General features: G+C 35.9%; 4 protein-coding genes across 4 annotated transcripts; all 4 read right to left on the bottom strand.

Moving 5' to 3' along the window:
* Positions 1–6,691: 6,691 nt before the first annotated feature.
* LOC133850595 (UDP-glucosyltransferase 2-like) lies at positions 6,692–8,988 on the bottom strand. The gene is given in 2 exon segments (XM_062286721.1): positions 6,692–8,214; positions 8,279–8,988. Coding segments are annotated over 2 exon segments (1,680 nt in total). The 5' UTR covers positions 8,974–8,988; the 3' UTR covers positions 6,692–7,229.
* A 473-nt stretch (positions 8,989–9,461) lies between these two features.
* Positions 9,462–13,538, bottom strand: LOC133847828 (uncharacterized). The gene is given in 5 exon segments (XM_062283075.1): positions 9,462–10,135; positions 10,138–10,424; positions 10,483–11,234; positions 11,830–12,736; positions 12,796–13,538. Coding segments are annotated over 5 exon segments (3,261 nt in total). The 5' UTR covers positions 13,491–13,538; the 3' UTR covers positions 9,462–9,515.
* A 1,534-nt stretch (positions 13,539–15,072) lies between these two features.
* On the bottom strand, positions 15,073–17,040 carry LOC133835631 (UDP-glucosyltransferase 2-like). Its single transcript, XM_062265658.1, has 2 exons — positions 16,308–17,040; positions 15,073–16,248 (listed from the first exon to the last, which is right to left on the bottom strand). The coding sequence occupies exons 1-2, from the start codon at positions 17,000–17,002 to the stop codon at positions 15,339–15,341; spliced, it is 1,605 nt and encodes a 534-aa protein (XP_062121642.1). The 5' UTR covers positions 17,003–17,040; the 3' UTR covers positions 15,073–15,338.
* Positions 17,041–18,420: 1,380 nt separating this feature from the next.
* Positions 18,421–20,127, bottom strand: LOC133850463 (UDP-glucosyltransferase 2-like). The gene is made up of 2 exons (XM_062286567.1): positions 19,416–20,127; positions 18,421–19,355 (listed from the first exon to the last, which is right to left on the bottom strand). Exons 1-2 carry the CDS (start codon positions 20,108–20,110, stop codon positions 18,446–18,448), a joined length of 1,605 nt encoding a protein of 534 aa, XP_062142551.1. The 5' UTR covers positions 20,111–20,127; the 3' UTR covers positions 18,421–18,445.
* Positions 20,128–21,204: the final 1,077 nt, after the last annotated feature.

Below are 21,204 nucleotides of genomic sequence, written 5' to 3'. Positions count from 1 at the left end.
CCACGGCCACGCCTCCCCCCACCACCGCCCCCTGAGCACTGTGCAACAGAGCCAACCCCCTAAGCGATGCGTTGAGTATTTTGACAGGCAGCGGAAATCACTTGCCAAGCAATTAGAAACTGTCAAGAAAAAAAAACACCGAACAAAATAAAAACGTTGGAACAAGAAAAGAAACTTAACCCCAGCAATGGGGCGAACAAAGAAACAACAACAAATTTCTGTGTCAATTTGGTTGACGTCAATGTCAATCGGATTTGGGATTTCGGGTAAATCGAGAGTGCAGCGAGGGGTTGAGAAAATAAGGTGGACAGTGTGTTGGGCTGCTCATTTGAATGTTGAATGTAACAAGAGTTTTGGTTACACAAATTGTTGCAGGGGCAAGTGAGGGAGAGAGAGAGAACGGTGCAATGTGGAGGAGTGCAGTGCACCCATGTCAGTTGACAGCTTAGCGCATAATTAAATAAGAGTTCAAGCAACAGCAAAAATAACAACAACAACACACTCACACCTTTAATTCTTGTTGTTGTCGTTGTTTGTCATTTTGACATTTGCCGCTTTTGAATGAAATTTGAAAATTTTTAAATGCCATATTAAGGCGACTTGGCAAATGCAACTGAAATGTGCTTTAAAACGATTTTGCTCTCTTGTTTTCGCTGTCAGATCAAAAGTATCGACTTACCAATGAGTTGAGAGTAAAATTCAATGCCAGATGGCATTCAAGCAAGCATGTTTGTTATGGAATTATGGGGAACTAATTGATAATTGAAGCAAAGTATTCAGCCGGGAAGGCAAGACAGTTTGACGACGCAGCTAGCTTAGTATTAACTTAGGTAGTAGATATGTTACATTAATCGATACAATTATTTATTTAGTTGAGAATACACCTTTTATCTGAGAAAATTCAATGCCATTTGATATTTAAATAAGATGAAAGAGTTACTGACGAGCTACTTGATAATTAAAGCATGATATTCATCTAGGAAGACATGTACTTTGGCGACGCATATAATTCAGTGATATCCTAGATGAGGATGAATAAAAAGCAATATAATCAATAAATATATAAACGTTTTTTTAACGCCACACATTAAGGAAACATGACAAACTCAACTGAAATGTGATGCAAAACGATTTTCTTGACAATGTGAAATTAAAAGTTTTGACTTAACAATGAGTTGTGAACAATTTGCAATGAAATAAATATGCTTCATTGCTTTGTTAGTGTTGATTCTGTTACAAATATTATTGAGACTTTGACGACACAGCTAACAAATTTTATCCAATGCACAATCCACTTCTGGCCAAAATTAACGCACCTCTTAAGTTTTTGCTTCGGGATACGAAAAGACCGAAATAAAGTAAGAAGAATAATAGCACAAAGAATAAAGCACAAATTGTGATATTTTTAACACTATTTGCAACTTTCAGTTTCAATTCACGGTAAAGCAACACACATGCTTTAATTTGAGCTGGGCTGCAAGTATATAATCTATTGAATTTTTTAAAAAGAATTTCGTATCTTGGAAAATTTACTGCGATGTGCGAAATAAATAAGTCGAAAGAGCTAGCGATGAAGTAATTGATATTTAAAGCAAAGTCTTTAGCTTCGAAAACTAGACAATTTGGCAACACATTCTTGATAGAAGATAAACTGTAATCAACGTAATCAACCTTTAAATAATTACTAATGCATCCCACATCAAGGCGATCGTAGCTGACATCTGACAAGTGAAATTCCGACGGCATTTTGTAGGCTACTTGACCTGCTGCCTGATGGCCGTCACAATGTCATAATCTGCGACAGATGCCACGCACCAACAAAAAAAGAAAAAAAAAGAAAAGAAAATGCGGCAAAGAATAATAGAAAAAACGAGAGCAATAAATATAAAAAAGCAGCGAAAATTACTTGGCCACAAATAACAAATGAAAACGGAAGCTGACAATCGACGGCAAACGCAATTCAACAAAATAAAATAAAAGCAAAAAGTCGAGACCCTACACACAACAACAACAACAACAACAACAAAAAAGGACAATGCCAGGAAAAATGACAGACAGACAGATAGACAGACAGACTGACAATGCACGGCTGACTCTGATGTTGCCACTGTTGATGGCGCCCCGGGGCAACAGCTCGAAACGTTTCGTCTTGTCTCGCACAGAACTGAAAGTCAATTACATAATTACTTCAATGCAATTTCCCAAGAAAAACTCCGTCAAGGCTACCTGAAGCCACTCGTCCTTTGTCTTAGACTCTCACACATGTTTCCTTCATCTCTTCCCAATTTCTTCCTATTCTTTTTCTTTTTTTTTTGTGGACCATGTGTGTGGGCCCCTAACTGGCTGAGCTGCCGTGACGGTAGTTGAGTTAGTCAGTGGCCGCACCTTAACCGCAATTCTCTCTGTCAGTTAATGATGCCTAATGCGACCTTTTTCGAGGTTTGGGAAAATTTATGCGGCCCGAAAGCATCAAAAATTTGTCTTTCGACTAAATGATGACCCAGGTTCGGTTCTGTAATATATTTTTTTTTTCTTTTCGTTGTGAATGGGTATTTTATAGTTTGAACGGCGCCTTTGTAGATTGCACCAATGTAGCTAGAGATGAGACCACAGGTGTTGTCTGGCTTTAAAAAGCGCATTTTGTTTTTTAATATTCTCCCACAGGGCATATGTATTATGCCATTTGGTTTGCTTCACTTGTGAAATGTTTGAACTTATTACAAACATTTGAGATTAAGATAAAATCTAAATGCTCATAACATACATATTCTTCTTTATAATTGAAATGCAGATTTTTTTACATTTTATGTGCAGAATAAAAAGAATATTAAATATTTATATTAAATTTAATTATAGTTCAGACAAGGCTGCTTTAGTTTTATTTAAAATGTACAGATTAAGTTGCGTGATATAAAGATATAAAATATATATTTTTTGTTATAATAAGTATTTTCTCTCTTTCGACACCTTCTTTGCAGAAAAGTGTAAATATTTGTATACAATATCTGACTATAATAATTAGTTGTTAGTTTTCACTAATGTGAAAATTAATTGTTAAATATATAAAACAAATTGCGGATTAAAATATGTAATCATATAATATAATTTCAATTTATTTCATTTAATTATAAAATGTATTTTTATTCATTCACTACAAGCAAGACGGATTAGCGGAAACTTCGGTAAAAAATCTTTTGTATTAAGTATTAAATTTAAATTATTATTAATTTGTGCATATTTGAATGTAAATCCATAATTTTCGATAATATTTTATTACAGTAAAGAGTGCAACTAGACTTCGACTTAAAACACATTCAGTTAGAACTTTTTCGTAGTCTGCATCCGGTTTTATTACCCATTTTTGTTTGGCCACAAAACTTTCAACTTTTAGCGCCACAAGTTGTCACCATTTGGTTTTTGGAAAAGTCATAAAATCATTTAAATAAACAAACCGTTGCACAGTCCAGATGCCCCTTGGGTAATGGGGACGGGGACGGAGAGGGAGAGGGAGAGCAAGAGGGCAAAGGGGCCTCGTGATAGAGGTTAAGCACCAGGATTTCGCGACCCTTTTTGCATCTCTCGCATTTTTGTATTTATTTACCGCTTTTGTATTACAGACATTGCATCCAGTCCAGTCCAACGTTCAGTTCAGTGCAGTTGCTGGGCAACCGACCACGCCCACATTGTCTGTTGCAGCTGCAACTACGTGCAGCAACATATAAAATTTGCATTAAAATTACTTTGATTACAAATTGGTTGTTGCGTTCAACCGACAATTCGAAAACGCAGGCGACAAAAAAAAAGTCGCATCGAGTAAATCCTGCCCGGTTTTTTGTATGTTTACTCTTTTTTGTTGGTTAAATGTTTTTGTTGTCGCCGCTGCAGATTTTCGATGGACAGCATATTAAATAACGGAAGCTATTTATGCGTAAAGTATTGTATTTTTAAGGATTATTGATTTTATTTGCTTGACACTTTTTTTGCCCAACAGATTTGTGCAAGTTTTTTTTTTCCTGTGTTAATTTCAGCCGAATAGAAAAACCACTTTCGGCTTTCAGCAAAAATGTTGACAAGAGCATTTTAAGTATGTTCAACTAAAGCTTAGCATTGAAGAAGTGATCAAAAACATTCTGGACAACAGCACATCCTGCCACCGGATGCAATTTCTGCTCAATACTTGTTGGGAAAAAATTAAATATTATTTTAAGTCAATGGAAAATATAAGTTCAGGTTGTATTTAATAATTGAAGATCAGCTTATTATATATATTGAGGATTGCCATCTATAAAAAGTGATGTAAAATTATAGGTAAAAACTGGTTGTAATATCAAGGTGAAGAGAATTTACAATAAAAAAAATTTAGGGAATCAGTGACGTCTTGTTTCAATTGATATTTTTCACATTTTTTCAAAAATGAAACGAATAAAATAGAAATACATTTTGGAACAGTTTTCTTTTGCCAAAATAACTTATTTTTCCAGAAAATGCGCTTGCTTAGAAATTATAGAGCTGAAGCAACTTGGCCAATCATTTTTAAAATACTTTCATATTCAAAGGGATAAAGTAGCTGTTTGTTTCAATGCTTTGGTGCATCAACACTGGATTGCAGTTCTATGTTTCCTGTTTGAAATTTAAGCAAATGTTGTTATTTGAATTCGAGGAGCCGCAATCAATAAAATGAATTTGGTCCACATCGAGTAAACCAACTGCATGCAATTCGCAATGCATAATTCATTTGCCAACAAATTGATTGGAATGTTTATGCCCTTTTCACAGCTTTTCAATTTACGCAACAACAAATTTGAATTACCTAGAAACTCCCCACCAACATAGTTCCCAAATCCTTGCATCAAAACACAAAACAAATGAAACCCCAAAATGCTGAAACCAATGGAAACTATGCAAAAATATCCAAAGAGCGAGATAGTGGGAGATAGGGTGGCAACTCTGGCATCGTCTGGTTGCCATAATTCACCGCAGAACACATGCAAGTAATTTAAAATTGTACAATTCGAACCCAGCCACGCCCACAGCAATAGCAGCAACAACAACGAAATGATCTTGGGACGATTACAAATAGGAAACGAAGAGTAATTTTTGACAGACAAACCGCAGCAAACGATTTTCCCACGCAACCTTGATGAATATTATCGAAATTGAATTTAAACGAAGTGCGCGAAAAAGTTCCGTAACGGAAAATTGGGAACTGGAACTTGGGAAAAACTGGGAACTGGACACGCAATGCAGTTTTCCCATCGTTAAAACGTTGAGCCCGAGATGTAATTGCAATTGCACGAGACACGTGCTGGGTGCAAATTGCTCGACAAGGAGTGAAGAGGGAGACATGAGGCGGACGAGAGAGTGAGACAAGAAGTGACAGTGTGAGAGAGAGAGAGAGTGAGAACAATCTTTTACTGATTTAGACATATCAGTTGCCACCGCCACTTGAGGTTGAGGTTATATGTAGGGTAGGTTACGCACATTATAAACCCAGACCGGGCCGGGAATCGGACGAGAAATGGGTGTGGGATAGGGTAAGGGTAAAGACAAGAAGAAGGGGAAGGGGAATGGACTGTGGCACGGGGATCGTCGTATCCCCTGCGGCTTTATGAATTATGCTTCGACTACTGCGTAAAATGTTTTCATTTGACAATGCCCATGACGCAGCAAGTTTCTATAGTATTTTTTTATTTTTATTTCAAACAGGCATTCCTGATTCTGCCTTTTTTTTGTGCAATCGCCATTGTTGTCAAGCACTTGAAAAGGTATTCAATGGAAATGAGGAACTCAGGATCTCTGCTCTCCTGTTGTTCCACATTTAATTAAACAAACTGCTAACGGCGACACATTAATGGGAACATTCTTATTGTATAAACTGGTTTTTCAGGGGTTAAAAACTAGACTCGTTTGGGATTCATATGCATGAGATGATCCTAAAGAGGAGAATAATGCAATTAAGTAAATTAAAGCAAAGATAAATATTTGGAGAGCATTTGTATGAAAATGTATTCAACGACGATCAATATCAGAAACAGAAAATGAATCTTCTCATGGGTAAAAAAAAATTCACATCAATGATTTGACTTATACATTTAATAAATTAAAAAAAATAGTATTGTTCTATTGCTTAAACAGGGTATTTAATATTCAATGCAATTTTCGGAAAAACCGAAAATTTTCATCAGATGAAATTGTTTGCGGGCTTACAGAGCTGGCAAATTTAATGTTTATTCTTTTTTTGCACCTTTTCTCCAACGTTGTTTGCCATTTGCTGCTGGCAATGAAAAATTTTCAACTAAGTGTAAAGCGCATTTTCATTTATAAATATTTAATATAGTTTTTTATTCATACAAAACTCAATACATTCGTTTAAAAACTTGAATAAAAATGGAAAATTAATAGCGTTGAGCATAACATATTAATTGCAAAATATTTTGCATAAATCAAAATGCAAATGCAAAACGAAGGATGCACTATTGAAGCCCGAAACAAAGACTTTAGATGCTGCAAGACTTTCGCTCAGTTTATTGGTGTTCTCTCTAGCACTCTAGTACAATTGCTATTTCCATACTAAAAAGATACAAAACAATTGAGCAGATTTCTGAGATACTTTTCAACGAACGAATAAAAACCAAAGCAAAAGTATCTAAAACCAATGTTTCAACGGGCGTGTGGAAAGAGGAAAGGGAAGTATTTCGCATGCCTTTTCCGTTTGCTATTTCAATTGAAATTTGCTTATTGCTAAATGTTATTTTGTTTCCATTGCTCCGTGCTCAGTGCTGAGTACTCACTGCGTTCTCGTTGGGTAGTTTGAAGAATTTTCAACGTTCGTTTTTTGTATTTTTTTTTCAATCATGCCCGAGTGTGTATGTGTGTGTGTGTGGGAAATATATAAACCTAGACTACAAAATTGCGACGTGCAAAAGTATTTTGAGAATTTCTGTAATAAAGTTGCCAAGTATTCCACCAGCGATTCATACACAGAGATCGAGCCAGAGAGAGAACCAACTTTGTTTTTCACTTGTTGGCCAGAAAATATTCAAGAGCTTTGAGTAATTGGTTTATTTGAGTCCATATGAACAGTCGAGGTACTTAACTCTAAGTGAATGAGGTTTCTACTCTAACAATAACAATTTAGGTATCAATTTCATTAGTGACTCATCATAGACATAAATGTACCCATTATTAATATTATAAAGAAATTATGAAATATAAAATTAATCGACACATCAAAAATATAAATCAAAGTTAATACTTTTAATACAAATTATCATGTTGTCAGTTGATAAGCAATGACTAGACCTAATGTTTTTTTTTATTTTATCAGTACTTTTCGGTTTTCCTTTTAGCTTTCTAACTATCGCAGTCAACACAAATTTGCTAATGTAGATAAAAACTATTATAATCGTCACAAACAATGCGAAAACATCTAAATTGTTGGCGGCTATGAAATTCATTCTCAGCAACGGACTCTGAAGGTGAGCAGCACCATGATGACGCATAACATACTCAGACCAGTAAAGAACACTTTCTCGAGCAGACATAGGTCTATCCCTATATAAAGTGGAGAAGGTCTTTACTTTATGTGTATACTGTGGATTCTCCAGCAGTTCAGTCAGACTCTCTTTAAAAGACTGTTCTTCGAGAGTCAGCAGACTCAAACTGAGACCGAATCCATCTTTCACCATTTTTAAAGCATTGCTAGGCTGATCACCAAATATGGGAAGCGCCAACATTGGTTTTCCATGATACTGCGCCTCTGTAATGCCTCCTTTTCACGCATGTGTGATGAAGAGTGTAATGTTAGGATGGGACAAAATATCATCTTGAGGCAGCCACTTCGAGTATAGAATATTATCCGATTTACCAGGAGTATTATCGAGGTCTTCCCATTTCCAAATGACTCGTTGTTTCAGCTGCGACAATACATTAAATATTTTGATGTTTGTGTCGGATTTTAAATGTGAGCTTTTCACATTGGATCCCAACGATAAGAGAATAGCACCATTGTCAGCTTTTTTGAGAAACTCCGCAATCTGTTTGGGGAACGGATTCGGTTTGTCTTTAATCTGAATGCCACCCACTTCAATAACTGCTGGAACATTTGGTCTAATGGGTCCTTCGCTGAGTGCATAAGAAGTGAAGAAAGTGAGCGATACATTCTTGACTAACTCTTTAAAGGCTGGCATTGTGGAAACGTCGCTATATATGTCTCTGTAACGAATATCAAATAAAAAATAATTAAAAAATAAACGGACTAAATAGTATTTCAACTTACTTGTATGTGTTCGTATTATTGTTCTCCAGAATTCCAAAAAATACTTTAATTACAATATTTGTAGGGAAGTTTTGAATTCTTTGCACAAACGTCATAGTTTGACCTCTTTCGACTGCCATATTCATTGCCGGCACAAAGGAAGCTGCTGAGGGATTGCCAACAACGCTATTAAACATTTCATTAGGCGGCGTAGTGGCGGCTATAACAACGGGAGCTTTTAATTTGTGTGCAATTCCCAATTGATAAGTGTTGAAGAAGTATCCCAATATAACTAGATCAAACTTGTTGTTCTTGTTCTCATAGAGATCCTTGACACGCTGATCTTTCAATATATCCCGCATTTTCGCCATCATGAATTTCAAACGACCCATTAAACCGAACATGGCGCCAAACATATTACTATTGTCTTGGCTGGCAAATTGAGCCATTGTTGCACTCATTTGTTTGTGATCCTCCTCGCTCAAGGGAATCTGCACTACAGTGATATTCTTATGATTCACGGCGGGTTTCAGAGCCGTAATTACGGTTACATTATGACCATTCTCAGCCAAAACTTTTGCCATCGACATGTGTATAATCAAATGTGAGGGATTTAGACTCGTAAATACTCCGAGTATATTTCCACCTTGACAGCCGCTGATAAATAATACACTCAGTAGAGCGAGTAGAACGGTTCGGTGACTGCCGCGATCCATGTTGATATTTCAAAACATTTGCAAAGACAACTGCAATTTCGGCAGTTCACTTACCTTTTATAAACTTTGATAAAACTTATCGCGTACCTGACTGATAAGACTAAATAACGCAAGTTCCAAAATCAGCGGTGAAATTGTTTAACGGATAACAAATTATACATTGACCAGGGTTATGATTTCTAATCTATTTGTATAGCTGTTGTGCTTATTTTATAAAATGATAAGTGCATTAAAGAAATCATATTTTTAAGTATATAAAATGTTATAAGTATTCAAATAAAAATCTATTGTAGAGATTAAGACTTTCACATGAATTTAATTTATAATACTCATCAAAAATTAACTAAATAGAGTCGAACAAACATTTTCAACAAACAACTTTCATTTTCCATTGGTTATCAATTGTATATTTTAAACTCCTTGGTTTCTGCTGAATGTACCAATTGGTTTATTTAAGTACAGGCAACAAATTATGTTATCTAATCATTTTATCAATTGCACATATTTATTGATAGACGTCTCGCTTAGGTATATGCTCAAACCTAATGCTTTTTTATTTTATCAGTATTTTTCGGTTTACCCCTGAGCTTTCTTATTATCGCAGTCAGCACAAATTTGATAATGTAGATAAAAACAATTAAAATAGTCACAAGCAATGCGAAAACATCCAAGTTGTTGGCCGCTATGAAATTCATTTTCAACAACGGACTCTGCAGATGAGCAGCACCATGATGTCGCATCACATACTCGCACCAGTAAAGAACACTCTCTCGAGCAGACATAGGTCTGTCCCTATATAAAGCGGAGAAAGTCTTTACTTTGTGTGTATACTGTGGATTCTCCAGCAGTTCAGTCAGACTCTCTTTGAAGGGCTCTTCCTCAAGCGTCAGCAGACTCAAACTGAGACCAAATCCATCTTTCACCATTCTCAAAGCATTGCTTGGTTGATCAGCACATATAGGAAGCGCCAACATTGGTTTTCCATGATACTGCGCCTCTGTTATGCCTCCTTTTCCCGCATGTGTGATAAAGAGTGTAATATTAGGATGGGCCAAAATATCATCTTGAGGCAGCCACTTCGAGTATAGAATATTATCCGATTTGCCGGGAGTATTATCGAGGTCTTCCCATTTCCAAATGATACGTTGTTTCAGCTTCGAAACACATTGAATATTTTGTTATTTGCGTCAGATTTTAAATGTGAGCTTTTCACATTGGATCCCAAGGATAGCAGAATAGCACCATTGTCAGCATTGCTTAGGAACTCGGAAAGTTGTTTGGGTAACGGATTCGGTTTGTCCTTTATCTGAATTCCACCTACTTCGATAACTGCTGGAACATTTGGTCTAATGGGTCCTTCACTGAGTGCATGTGAGGTGAAAAAAGCGAGCGACACATTTTTACCCAAGTCTTCAAAGGCGGGCATATTTGGATTGTCGCCATAGATCTCTCTGCAAATAATATAAAATAGTTAATAAGCTTACTAGACTTAAAAGAATTTCGGCTTACTTGTAGGAGTTGGCGTTATAGTTCTCAACAATTGCAATAAATACTTCCATGGCAATATTTGTGAAGAAACTTTGAATTCGTTGCACAAACGTCATCACCTCACCCCTTTCGACTGCCATATTCATTACAGGAACAAATGAAGCTGCTGAGGGATTCCCCACAATACTTTTAAATAATTCATTGGGCGGCATAGAGGCTGCTATCACAATGGGAGCTCTTAATTTGTGTGCAATTCCCAATTGATAAGTATTGAGGAAGTAGCCCAACAATACTAAATCGAACTTGTTGTCCTTGTTTTCATAAAGATCCTTCACTCGCTGATGTTTCATTATATCCCGCATTTTGTCCATCATAAATTGCATACGACCCATTGAACGAAACATGGAAATAACCATATTACCGTTGTTTTGGCTGGCAAGTTGTGACATTGTTGCATTCATTCTTTTGTGCTCCTCATCGGTCAAAGGAATCTGCACTACAGTGATATCTTTGTGATTGACAGAAGGTTTTAGAGCTGTTACCACAGTCACATTATGACCATTTTCAGCCAACACTTTTGCCATCGACATGTGTATAATCAAATGTGAGGGACTTATACTTGTAAATACTCCAAGTATATTTCCACCTTGACAGCCGCCGATAAGCAAAATACTCAGAAGAGCGAGTAGAACGGTTTGGGGACTGCCGCGATCCATGTTGATGTCCCAAAATAATTGCAAACACAACTGCAATTTCGGCTGTCCACCATGTTTTTATAAGCTTTGATAAAGCTTATCGCGTACTTGACTGATAAGATAAATAAACGCAAGTTCCAAAATAAGTGGTGAAATTGTTTAACGGATAACAAATTATACATTGACCTGGGTTATGATTTCTAATATATTTATATAATTCTGGTGCTTATTTAGCAAATTGTGTAATATTTTATATAAAGAATAATTATATTGTTTATAATCTACATACAAAATATTTTAGAACTGGCATATATCGTAGCTTATTTTCTTTTAGTTGACAATCCGGTATTTTACAAACTACTGGGAGTCTATTAAAAGTACTGCTCTTCTTTTATATTTGAATTGACGAGTTTCTGAATTTTATTTCATATACTTATTTAATAATTGAGGTGATTATGCTTAAAAAAGTGTTTCACTAAAAAAATCAAAGTATAATTCTGATATGAGCCATACTCTTGAGTTGTTCCTATTAATATAATAAAGAAATTATGATAAACAAAATGAATCCGACACCCTTCAAAATTGCTAATTTTTTAAAAAATTGCAAATTATTACATTTCGTCATGTTATCAGCAGCACGTATTTATTAATAAGCTTCTATTTTTAAACCTTAATGTTTTTTGATTTTATCAATGCTTTCGGGCTTTCCCTTGAGCTTTCTGATAATTGCAGTGATAGTTAACTTGCTTATATAGATAAAAACAATTACTACTGTTACAAGTAAGGCAACCACATCCAAGTTATGGGACGCAATGAAGTTCATTTTCTTCAAAGGACTCTGCAGATGGGGGGCTCCATGATGACGCATCACATACTCAGACCAGTAAAGAACAGTCTGTCTAGCAGACATGGGTCTGTCTCTATATAAAACAGAGAAGGTCTTCACTTTTTCACTATACTGTGGATTCTCCAAAAGCTCAGTCAGACTATCTTGGAAGGGTTGTTCTTCGAGAGTCAGCAGACTCAAACTGAGACCGAATCCATCTTTCACCATTTTCAAAGCATTGCTATGTTGGTCACCAAATATGGGAAGCGCCAACATTGGTTTTCCATGATACTGCGCCTCTGTAATGCCTCCTTTTCCCGCATGTGTGATGAAGAGTGTAATGTTAGGATGAGCCAAAATATCATCTTGAGGCAGCCACTTGGAGTATAGAATATTATCCGATTTGCCGGGAGTATTATCGAGGTCTTCCCATTTCCAAATGACTCGTTGTTTCAGCTTCGACAGTACATTGAATATTTTAATGTTTGTTTCCGGTTTAAGGTGTGAGCTCTTTACATTGGATCCCAAGGAGAGGAGAATAGCACCATTGTCAGCTCTACTGAGGAACTCGGCAAGTTGTTTGGGTAATGGATTGGGTTTGTCTTTTATCTGAATGCCACCTACTTCGATAACTGATGGAACATTGGGTCTGATGGGTCCTTCACTAAGAGCATGAGAGCTGAAGAAAACAAGTGATACATTCTTGCCAATCTCCTCAAAGGGGGGCATAGTCGGATCGTCGCCATAAACCAGTCTGAAAAGAATATTAAATATTTAATTCACACATAAAAATAAATCGATCTTAGAACTTACTTGTATGAGTTAACATTATAGATCTCCAGAATTGCAAAAAGTACTTCCAAGGCAGCATTTGCAAATAAATTTTGAATTCGTTGCACAAACGTCATCGCTTGACCTCTCTCTACAGCCATACCTATTGAGGGCAGATAGGAAATCGATGAGGGATTCCCTACCATGCCATCAAATAATTGATTTGGTGGCATTGAGGCCGCTACTATAGCGGGAGCTTTGAATTTATGCGCAATTCCCAATTGATAAGTATTAAGGAAGTAGCCCAACACAACTAGATCGAACTTGTTGTCCTTGTTCTCATATAGATCCTTCACACGCTGATCTTTCATAATATCCCGCATCTTGTCCATCATAAATTTCATTTGATCCATTGATCGGAACATGGTAGCAATCATATTGCTATTGTCCTGGCTGGCAAATTGCGTAATAGTGGCACTCATCTGCTTATTATCCTCCTCGCTCAAAGGAACTTGGATAACAGTAATATCCTTGTGAGTCACTACAGGTTTCAGAGCCGTTATTACGGTCACATTATGCCCATTTTCAGCCAGAACCTTTATCATCGACATTTGTACGATTAAATGCGAGGGACTTGTACTCGTAAACACTCCGAGAATATTTCCACCTTGACTGCCACTGATAAGCAAAACACTCACTAGCGCGAGTATTACGGTCTGACGACTGCTGCGATCCATGTTGATGTCACGAAATATTTGTAAAGACTACTGCAATTTTAGCAATTTGCCTCTTTTATATAGTCAGTGAGAGCAGGTTATCGCGCACTTGACTGATAACATAATTCAATGCAAACTTCAAAATAAATGGTGAAATCGTTAAACGGGCATGTTATATTAGTGACCGGGGTTAAGAAGTCCCGAGAGCACACAATAACAACAGCAAATATGAATTCTTATAACTTTGGTGCCATCTGATAAAAATTTTAAATGTTGTCTAAGAAATACTTTTATGAGGCAAAATAAAATGCTACAGTCTCGAATAGTTTGGTTGATAATCTGGTATATTTTGAATTGAATAGTATATTTTCAAAATACAGCTTTCGATATATTTTGGTATTGTTCGGTATTTTATTCGGTATATACCAGATTTTTTTTTTGAGTAGCGGGAATATCACAATCAAGCGTACTTGACTGTATAATTTTAATTTATTTAGTTTCATTTTTTTCCTGCCCGCTACCCATTTTGAGGAAGAGCAAATCGGATATGTATCTTTCACATAGCTTAGCAAATCAATATACAGAAAAAATACTTAAATATACCTGCAATATTTGCTATACTGGTATATTAATATAATATTAATAATAATATACCATAAGGTACAAAATATACCAGCCTAAACAATTAAGACGAGTAGAAAGGCGTTTTTTTTTTGCCATAAAAAGGTTATAAAATTATTTCTAGTATAACTTATCTTAATTTTTCTGAAACCTAATTTTGAAATTTTGTATGTTTTTGTTGTTTTCTTTTCTTTTCTGCTTTTCAATGTTGTTCATAGTAATGTTAGTAGAACGAATTTGTAAAACTAGGTTAGGTAGTAAAATACTAAAAATATACCAAATGGTATGTTTGGTATATCGATACAGGACATTATTCAAAATATACCACAGACGGCACAATGTACCAGATTGTCGGCCAAAGCAACTAAAAGCCCTAGTAAGTAGGCGTTTTTGCGAACACAAAAGTATTTCTTTAATAACTTCCACAATTTTTATCTGATCGCAACCAAATTTTCAGAAATCATAACTACTATAGTAACTATAGTATATACCAAAATTCTACTCACAACTCTAGCTTTAAAATTGCGCTTGTTATTCGATTTTTTTGATTTGCGGGGGCGGAAGTGGGCGTGGCAAGAATTTGAAACAAACTTGATCTCCGTGCAAACATAACAAATGCTGTCGAAAAAAAATTATAACTCTATCTCTTATAGTCTCTGAGATCTAGGTGTTCATACGGACGGACGGACAGACGGACAGACACACAGACGGACATGGCTAGATCGTCTCGGCTGTTGACGCTGATCAAGAATATATATACTTCATAGGGTCGGAGATGCCTCCTTCTACCTGTTACATACGTTTCCTGCCGGCACAAAGTTATAATACCCTTCTACCCTATGGGTAGCGGGTATAAAAAAACTGCAAATTTAAAAAGTTTTGTATACCATTGTTGTATGATATACAGTATATACCACAACCATTTTTGGGGTAGTCGTCGTTCAATAAAAAGTCTTGTATACTAGAGATTAAATTTGGTTTGATTTTCTATTATGGTTTCATATGAGTACATAATAAGAAATAGTAATTCAAACAAAAGCGCTTTGGCGATATCAATATACTCGTATGTAAGTGCAATCTAATCAGTGCCTTATAAGAGAATAATGTAATGTCAAAGAAATTATGAAATCGAAATATAAAATGCAGACATAAAATTCTATATTAAAAGTGTAATTTTTAATTATTTGTTAGTTCGTCTTGTAATAAATTTCACGTAACATACTTAACGTAATTTATAGGCTCTTAAATCTAATGCTTTTTTAGTTTATCATTATTTTTCGGGTTTCCCTTCAACTTTCTGATTATCACAGTCAACACGAACCTGCTAATGTAGATAAAAACAATTAAAATAGTCACAAGCAAGGCGAATACATCCAAGTTGTTAGACGCAATAAAGTTCATTTGCATCAAAGGGCTCTGCAGATGAGGTGCTCCATGATGACGCATCACATACTCAGACCAGTAAAGAACACTTTCTCGAGCAGACATAGATCTGTCCCTATATAAAGCGGAGAAAGTCTTCACTTTATGTGTATACTGTGGATTCTCCAGCAGTTCAGTCAGACTCTTTTTGAAGGGCTCTTCCTCAAGAGTCAGCAGACTCAAACTGAGACCAAATCCATCTTTCACCATTCTCAAAGCATTGCTAGGTTGATCACCAAATATGGGAAGCGCTAACATTGGCTTTCCATGATACTGCGCCTCTGTTATGCCTCCTTTTCCCGCATGTGTGATAAAGAGTGTAATGTTGGGATGGGCCAAAATATCATCCTGAGGCAGCCATTTCGAGTATAGAATATTATCCGATTTGCCGGGAGTATTATCGAGGTCTTCCCATTTCCAAATGATACGTTGCTTGAGCTTCGACAACACATTGAATATTTTAATGTTTGTGCCAGATTTTAAATGTGAGCTTTTCACATTGGATCCCAAGGATAGCAGAATAGCACCATTGTCAGCATTGCTTAGGAACTCGGCAAGTTGTTTGGGTAACGGATTCGGTTTGTCCTTTATCTGAATTCCACCTACTTCGATAACTGCTGGAACATTTGGTCTAATGGGTCCTTCACTGAGTGCATGAGAACTGAAGAAGGCCAGCGACACATTCTTGCAAATCTCTTCAAAGGGAGGCATAGTCGGATCGTCGCCATATACCTCTCTGCATGGAAGAATTAAATCGTTAGTTTGTTCACTGATTAAAAAGTATCTAAAACTTACTTATATGTGTTGGCATTATAGTTCTCCAGAATTGCAAAAAATACTTTCATTGCAGTATTTGTAAGAAAGTTTTGAACTCGTTGCACAAACGTCATCACCTCACCTCTTTCGACTGCCATATTCATTGCCGGCACAAAGGAAGCAACTGATGGATTGCCAACAACGGTGTTAAATATTTCATTGGGCGGCATTGAGGCTGCTACAACAACTGGAGCTTTTAATTTGTGTGCTATTCCCAATTGATAGGTATTGAGGAAGTATCCCAACATAACTAGATCAAACTTATTGTCCTTGTTCTCGTAGAGATCTTTCACACGCTGATCTTTCATTACATCCCGCATCTTGTCCATCATAAATTTCATTTGTCCCATTGAACGAAACATGGTAATAACCATATTGCTGTTGTCTTGGCTGGCAAATTGGCCAATTGTTGCACTCAAGTGTTTGTGATCCTCCTCGCTCATAGGAACCTGCACTACAGTGATATCCTTGTGATTCACGACTGGTTTGAGAGACGTTATTACGGTTACATTATGACCATTCTCAGCCAAAACTTTTGCCATCGACATGTGTATAATCAAATGTGAGGGACTTAGACTCGTGAATACTCCGAGTATATTTCCACCTTGACTGCCGCTGATAAGCAAAACACTCAGTAGAGCGAGCAGGACGGTTCGAATACTGCTGCGATCCATGTTGATGTCTCGAAATATTTGCAAAGACTACTACAAATTGGTTAGTCTGCTTTCTTTATATAGCCGTTGATAAGACTTATCGCGTACTTGACTGATAACATGAGTTTACGCAAGTTTCGAAACAGGTGGTGAAATTTGTTAAATGGACAACAAGTTATGTAGTGTCCAGGGTTATGATTTTGTTCCATTATCTCTTTGTAAAGCTTTGCAGTTGGCGTGTAAAGTAATTGCTTCCTAAAAAATAAATTAAGAAAAAAATATAAAAATATAAATTTTACATTTTTTTTATTGTATTTATTGTATTTTTATTTTATTGTATATTTTATTTATTGTACTAGATTCAATTGAGAACATAGTTGTTTGGCATTGTCCCTTGAACTTATTTTTGTTGTTTGAGTAGCTTATAAAGTGTGCGATCGAATTGTATATTCTATTATTATCACACCGCTATCAGCCCCCTATAACTGATAGCGAATTCGCAAAGCAATTGATAACCCGTTTGCTGTGTTATCTGCAATTATCCGGTTTGTTTTGCTCACTCTTTCGCTTTCATCAGTCTGAGAGAGGCAAGAGTAGTAGCTATGATAAAAATCTCAATTAATCTGTAGTAATCGTCGTCTCTAGCTGATAAGTATAGGAATACCTACTGATAAGTTGACCATTAACTTACTCACAATAAGAAAGTACGACGAAGACTGTTTGGCTACGAATGCTGACTGGCGGCTTTTATATCCTTAGAATGCCACTGACGTTTAAATAATCTACATCATGATATAAGTTTCAGCGCTAATCTGTTTGCAAGTCTTTTAATATTTTATATATGTAAGTAAGGAAAATGGTGCTAAATTTGACCTCAAATATTTCGTTGAAAACCGTAATATGAAAGTTAAGCAACCTATGTACATAACAAATTAAATTGCGTCAGCTTTTGGTTATCGGTCAAATTTAAAAATGTTATCTCGACATGTGGATTTAATAAAACTCTTAGTCATGATAGTCATGATGAACAATATACTTCGACTGAAAATTAAATATTTTAATCAGGTGGGTATAAATTACAAATTAAATATTAATATTGGAAGATTTATTTAATTATTTAAGAAATAATTTTGTAATGTAAAAAGCGACCGCTGCGGTCGAGTCTTTTTTGCTTTGGCTGACGATCTGGTATTTCTTGTTCTCTACGGAATTTGTTTTGAATGCATCGATATACCAAACTTTGCTTTGGTATATTTTAGTATCTTTTCGGTGTATTAAGTTGTTATATTTTTAGAATATGGTTCAATCAGAGAAGCAAAAGTATACGTTTGTATCAGCAAATATATACCTTACATTTCCAAGCGAATTATGCATTTTCATTAATAAAAATGTTATTTTTACATGAAATTTATTAATAATTACAAATTTTACTGTATGTTATCAGTTTTACGTAATAATTTAAAACTAATGTCTTTTTATTTTGTCAGTATTTTTCGGTTTTCCCTTTAACTTTCTGTATATCGCAGTCAACACGAACTTGCTAATGTAGATAAAAACAATTAAAACAGTTACAAGCAAGGCAAACACATCCAAGTTGTTAGACGCAATAAAGTTCATTTGCATCAAAGGGCTCTGCAGATGAGGTGCTCCATGATGACGCATCACATACTCAGACCAGTAAAGAACACTTTCTCGAGCAGACATAGGTCTGTCCCTATATAAAGCGGAGAAAGTCTTCACTTTATGTGTATACTGTGGATTCTCCAGCAGTTCAGTCAGACTCTTTTTGAAGGGCTCTTCCTCAAGAGTCAGCAGACTCAAACTGATACCAAATCCATCTTTCACCATTCTCAAAGCATTGCTAGGTTGATCACCAAATATGGGAAGCGCTAACATTGGCTTTCCATGATACTGCGCCTCTGTTATGCCTCCTTTTCCCGCATGTGTGATAAAAAGTGTAATGTTGGGATGGGCCAAAATATCATCCTGAGGCAGCCATTTCGAGTATAGAATATTATCCGATTTGCCGGGAGTATTATCGAGGTCTTCCCATTTCCAAATGATACGTTGTTTCAGCTTCGACAGTACATTGAATATTTTGTTGTTTGTGTCAGATTTTAAGTGTGAGCTCTTTACATTGGATCCCAAGGAGAGGAGAATAGCACCATTGTCAGCTTGACTAAGGAACTCGGCAAGTTGTTTGGGTAAAGGATTGGGTTTGTCCTTTATCTGAATTCCACCTACTTCGATAACTGCTGGAACATTAGGTCTGATGGGTCCTTCGCTGATTGCATGCGAACTAAAGAAAGTAAGCGACACATTCTTGCCTAACTCTTCAAAGGCGGGCATATTAGGATCATCGCCAAAAACTTCTCTGTAATGAAAATAGAAGAATTAATAAATTTTTTTTAGATTAAATACGATTTGAACTTACTTGTATGTGTTTGCATTATAGTTTTCTAGAAATCCAAAAAATACTTCAGTAGCAACATTTGTAAGGAAGTTTTGAACTCGTTGCACAAATGTCATAATTTGGCCTTTTTCGACTGCCATATTCATTGCAGGCACAAAGGAAGAAGCTGAAGGATTACCAATAACATTGTTAAAGATTTCGATGGGCGGCATTGAGGCCGCTATCACAACGGGAGCTTTGAATTTATGCGCAATGCCCAGTTGATAAGAGTTGAGGAAGTAGCCCAACATAACCAGATCGAACTTGTTATCTTTATTTTCGTAAAGATCCGTCACACGCTGATCTTTCAGTACATCCCGCATTTTGTCCATCATAAATTTCATTTGTCCCATTGAGCGGTACATGGTCACTAATAGGTTGCTATTATCCTGGCTGGCAAATTGGGCAAATATTGCACTTGTTTGTTTGTGATCCTCTTCGCTCATGGGAACCTGCACAACGGTGATGTTCTTATAAGTGACAGGAGGTTTCAGAGCCGTTATTACGGTCACATTATGACCATTTTCGGCCAAAACATTTGCCATCGCCAATTGTACAATTAAATGCGAGGGACTTAGACTAGGAAATACTCCGAGTATATTGCCACTTTGAGTTCCACTGATAAGCAAAACACTCAGTAGAGCGAGAAGCACCGTTCTATTACTGCTGTGATCCATATTGATATAACGAACTATTTGCAAAGACTACTGCGAACTAGGTAGTCGACTTACTTTATATAGCCATTGGTAAGTCTTATCTCGTACATGATTGATAACATGACAAAACATAGGTTATTGTTTTATACTATAGTGTTATTGTAACTGGTTTAGTGCAAGCTAATTGATAGCTTAACATATTATACATGATAAAGAACAAGAAGATTACGTAAATAAGCAAATAACATGAAAAATACCAATATGATAGAAATCACTTTTAAGTAACATATTGTAGGCATGGATTCTTTTGGGAAGTTTCTACTGGATGCGATTTCTTTAATATTTTTTCTTAGACAGCCCGCAAAGCTATACAGTCAGTTCTTTATATACCGTCGGTAACTTAAGCTGATTTAAGATCCTATTCAAAATTTTGAATATATTAGGGTTCATTTAAAATCTTACGACTTGTTTCTTAGTCAACTCTTAAGTAATTTAAGGTGGTATATCCATTTATAGCAAAGTATCGAATTGTATATTGTGATCTAAGCATATAGATCTTAACTAATTAGTCCAATAAATATCTTCTGATGCTCATATATGTATAAGCAATCAAATTGTATAAAATGCTATACCACACACAATTACCCGATATTTGAAAAGCAACTTTTACTCGTTTGCTTTGTTATCAACAATTATCCGTTTTATTTTGATTACTATTTTTCCGATAAAGTATCAATCAGTAAAAGACGACAACAGTAGCTAGGCGATCCCGTATAAATGAAGTCGCTGCCACTAAGTTGATAAATAAGGAAATACCTACTTATAAAAGTAGTTCACTATCATGCTGACGACAAGAATATGTATTGAAGGCTGCCTGGTTACGAATGCTGACTGGCGCCTTTTAAATAGATTAGTTGAAGCTTTAGAAAGTAGCTAATGACGATTAAATAATGTATTTTACGGAATAGATTTCAGTCTTAATCTTATTACTAAAACTTTATATAAGTAACAATTTTTGCACAATCTCGACTTCAGACATTTCATAGACATCGTTGATTAGCAAAGCAAATCAATGAATACGTCATCAATAAAAATGCGATTGGTAATGATTGTCG

The sequence above is a fragment of the Drosophila sulfurigaster genome, chromosome 2L (assembly GCF_023558435.1).
Source record: "Drosophila sulfurigaster albostrigata strain 15112-1811.04 chromosome 2L, ASM2355843v2, whole genome shotgun sequence".
Lineage (NCBI taxonomy): Eukaryota > Metazoa > Arthropoda > Insecta > Diptera > Drosophilidae > Drosophila > Drosophila sulfurigaster.
This window is presented reverse-complemented; position numbering and strand designations above follow the sequence as displayed.

What these genes read in the sequence shown, in the direction of transcription:
- LOC133835631 (XM_062265658.1), bottom strand. Translation starts at nt 17,002, where the DNA reads ATGGATCGCAGCAGTATTCGAACCGTCCTGCTCGCTCTACTGAGTGTT. An exon ending in TATAATGCCAACACATATAA is followed by an intron (nt 16,249 to 16,307) that starts GTAAGTTTTAGA and finishes TCTTCCATGCAG; the next exon opens with AGAGGTATATGGCGACGATC.
- LOC133850463 (XM_062286567.1), bottom strand. Translation starts at nt 20,110, where the DNA reads ATGGATCACAGCAGTAATAGAACGGTGCTTCTCGCTCTACTGAGTGTT. An exon ending in TATAATGCAAACACATACAA is followed by an intron (nt 19,356 to 19,415) that starts GTAAGTTCAAAT and finishes TTTTCATTACAG; the next exon opens with AGAAGTTTTTGGCGATGATC.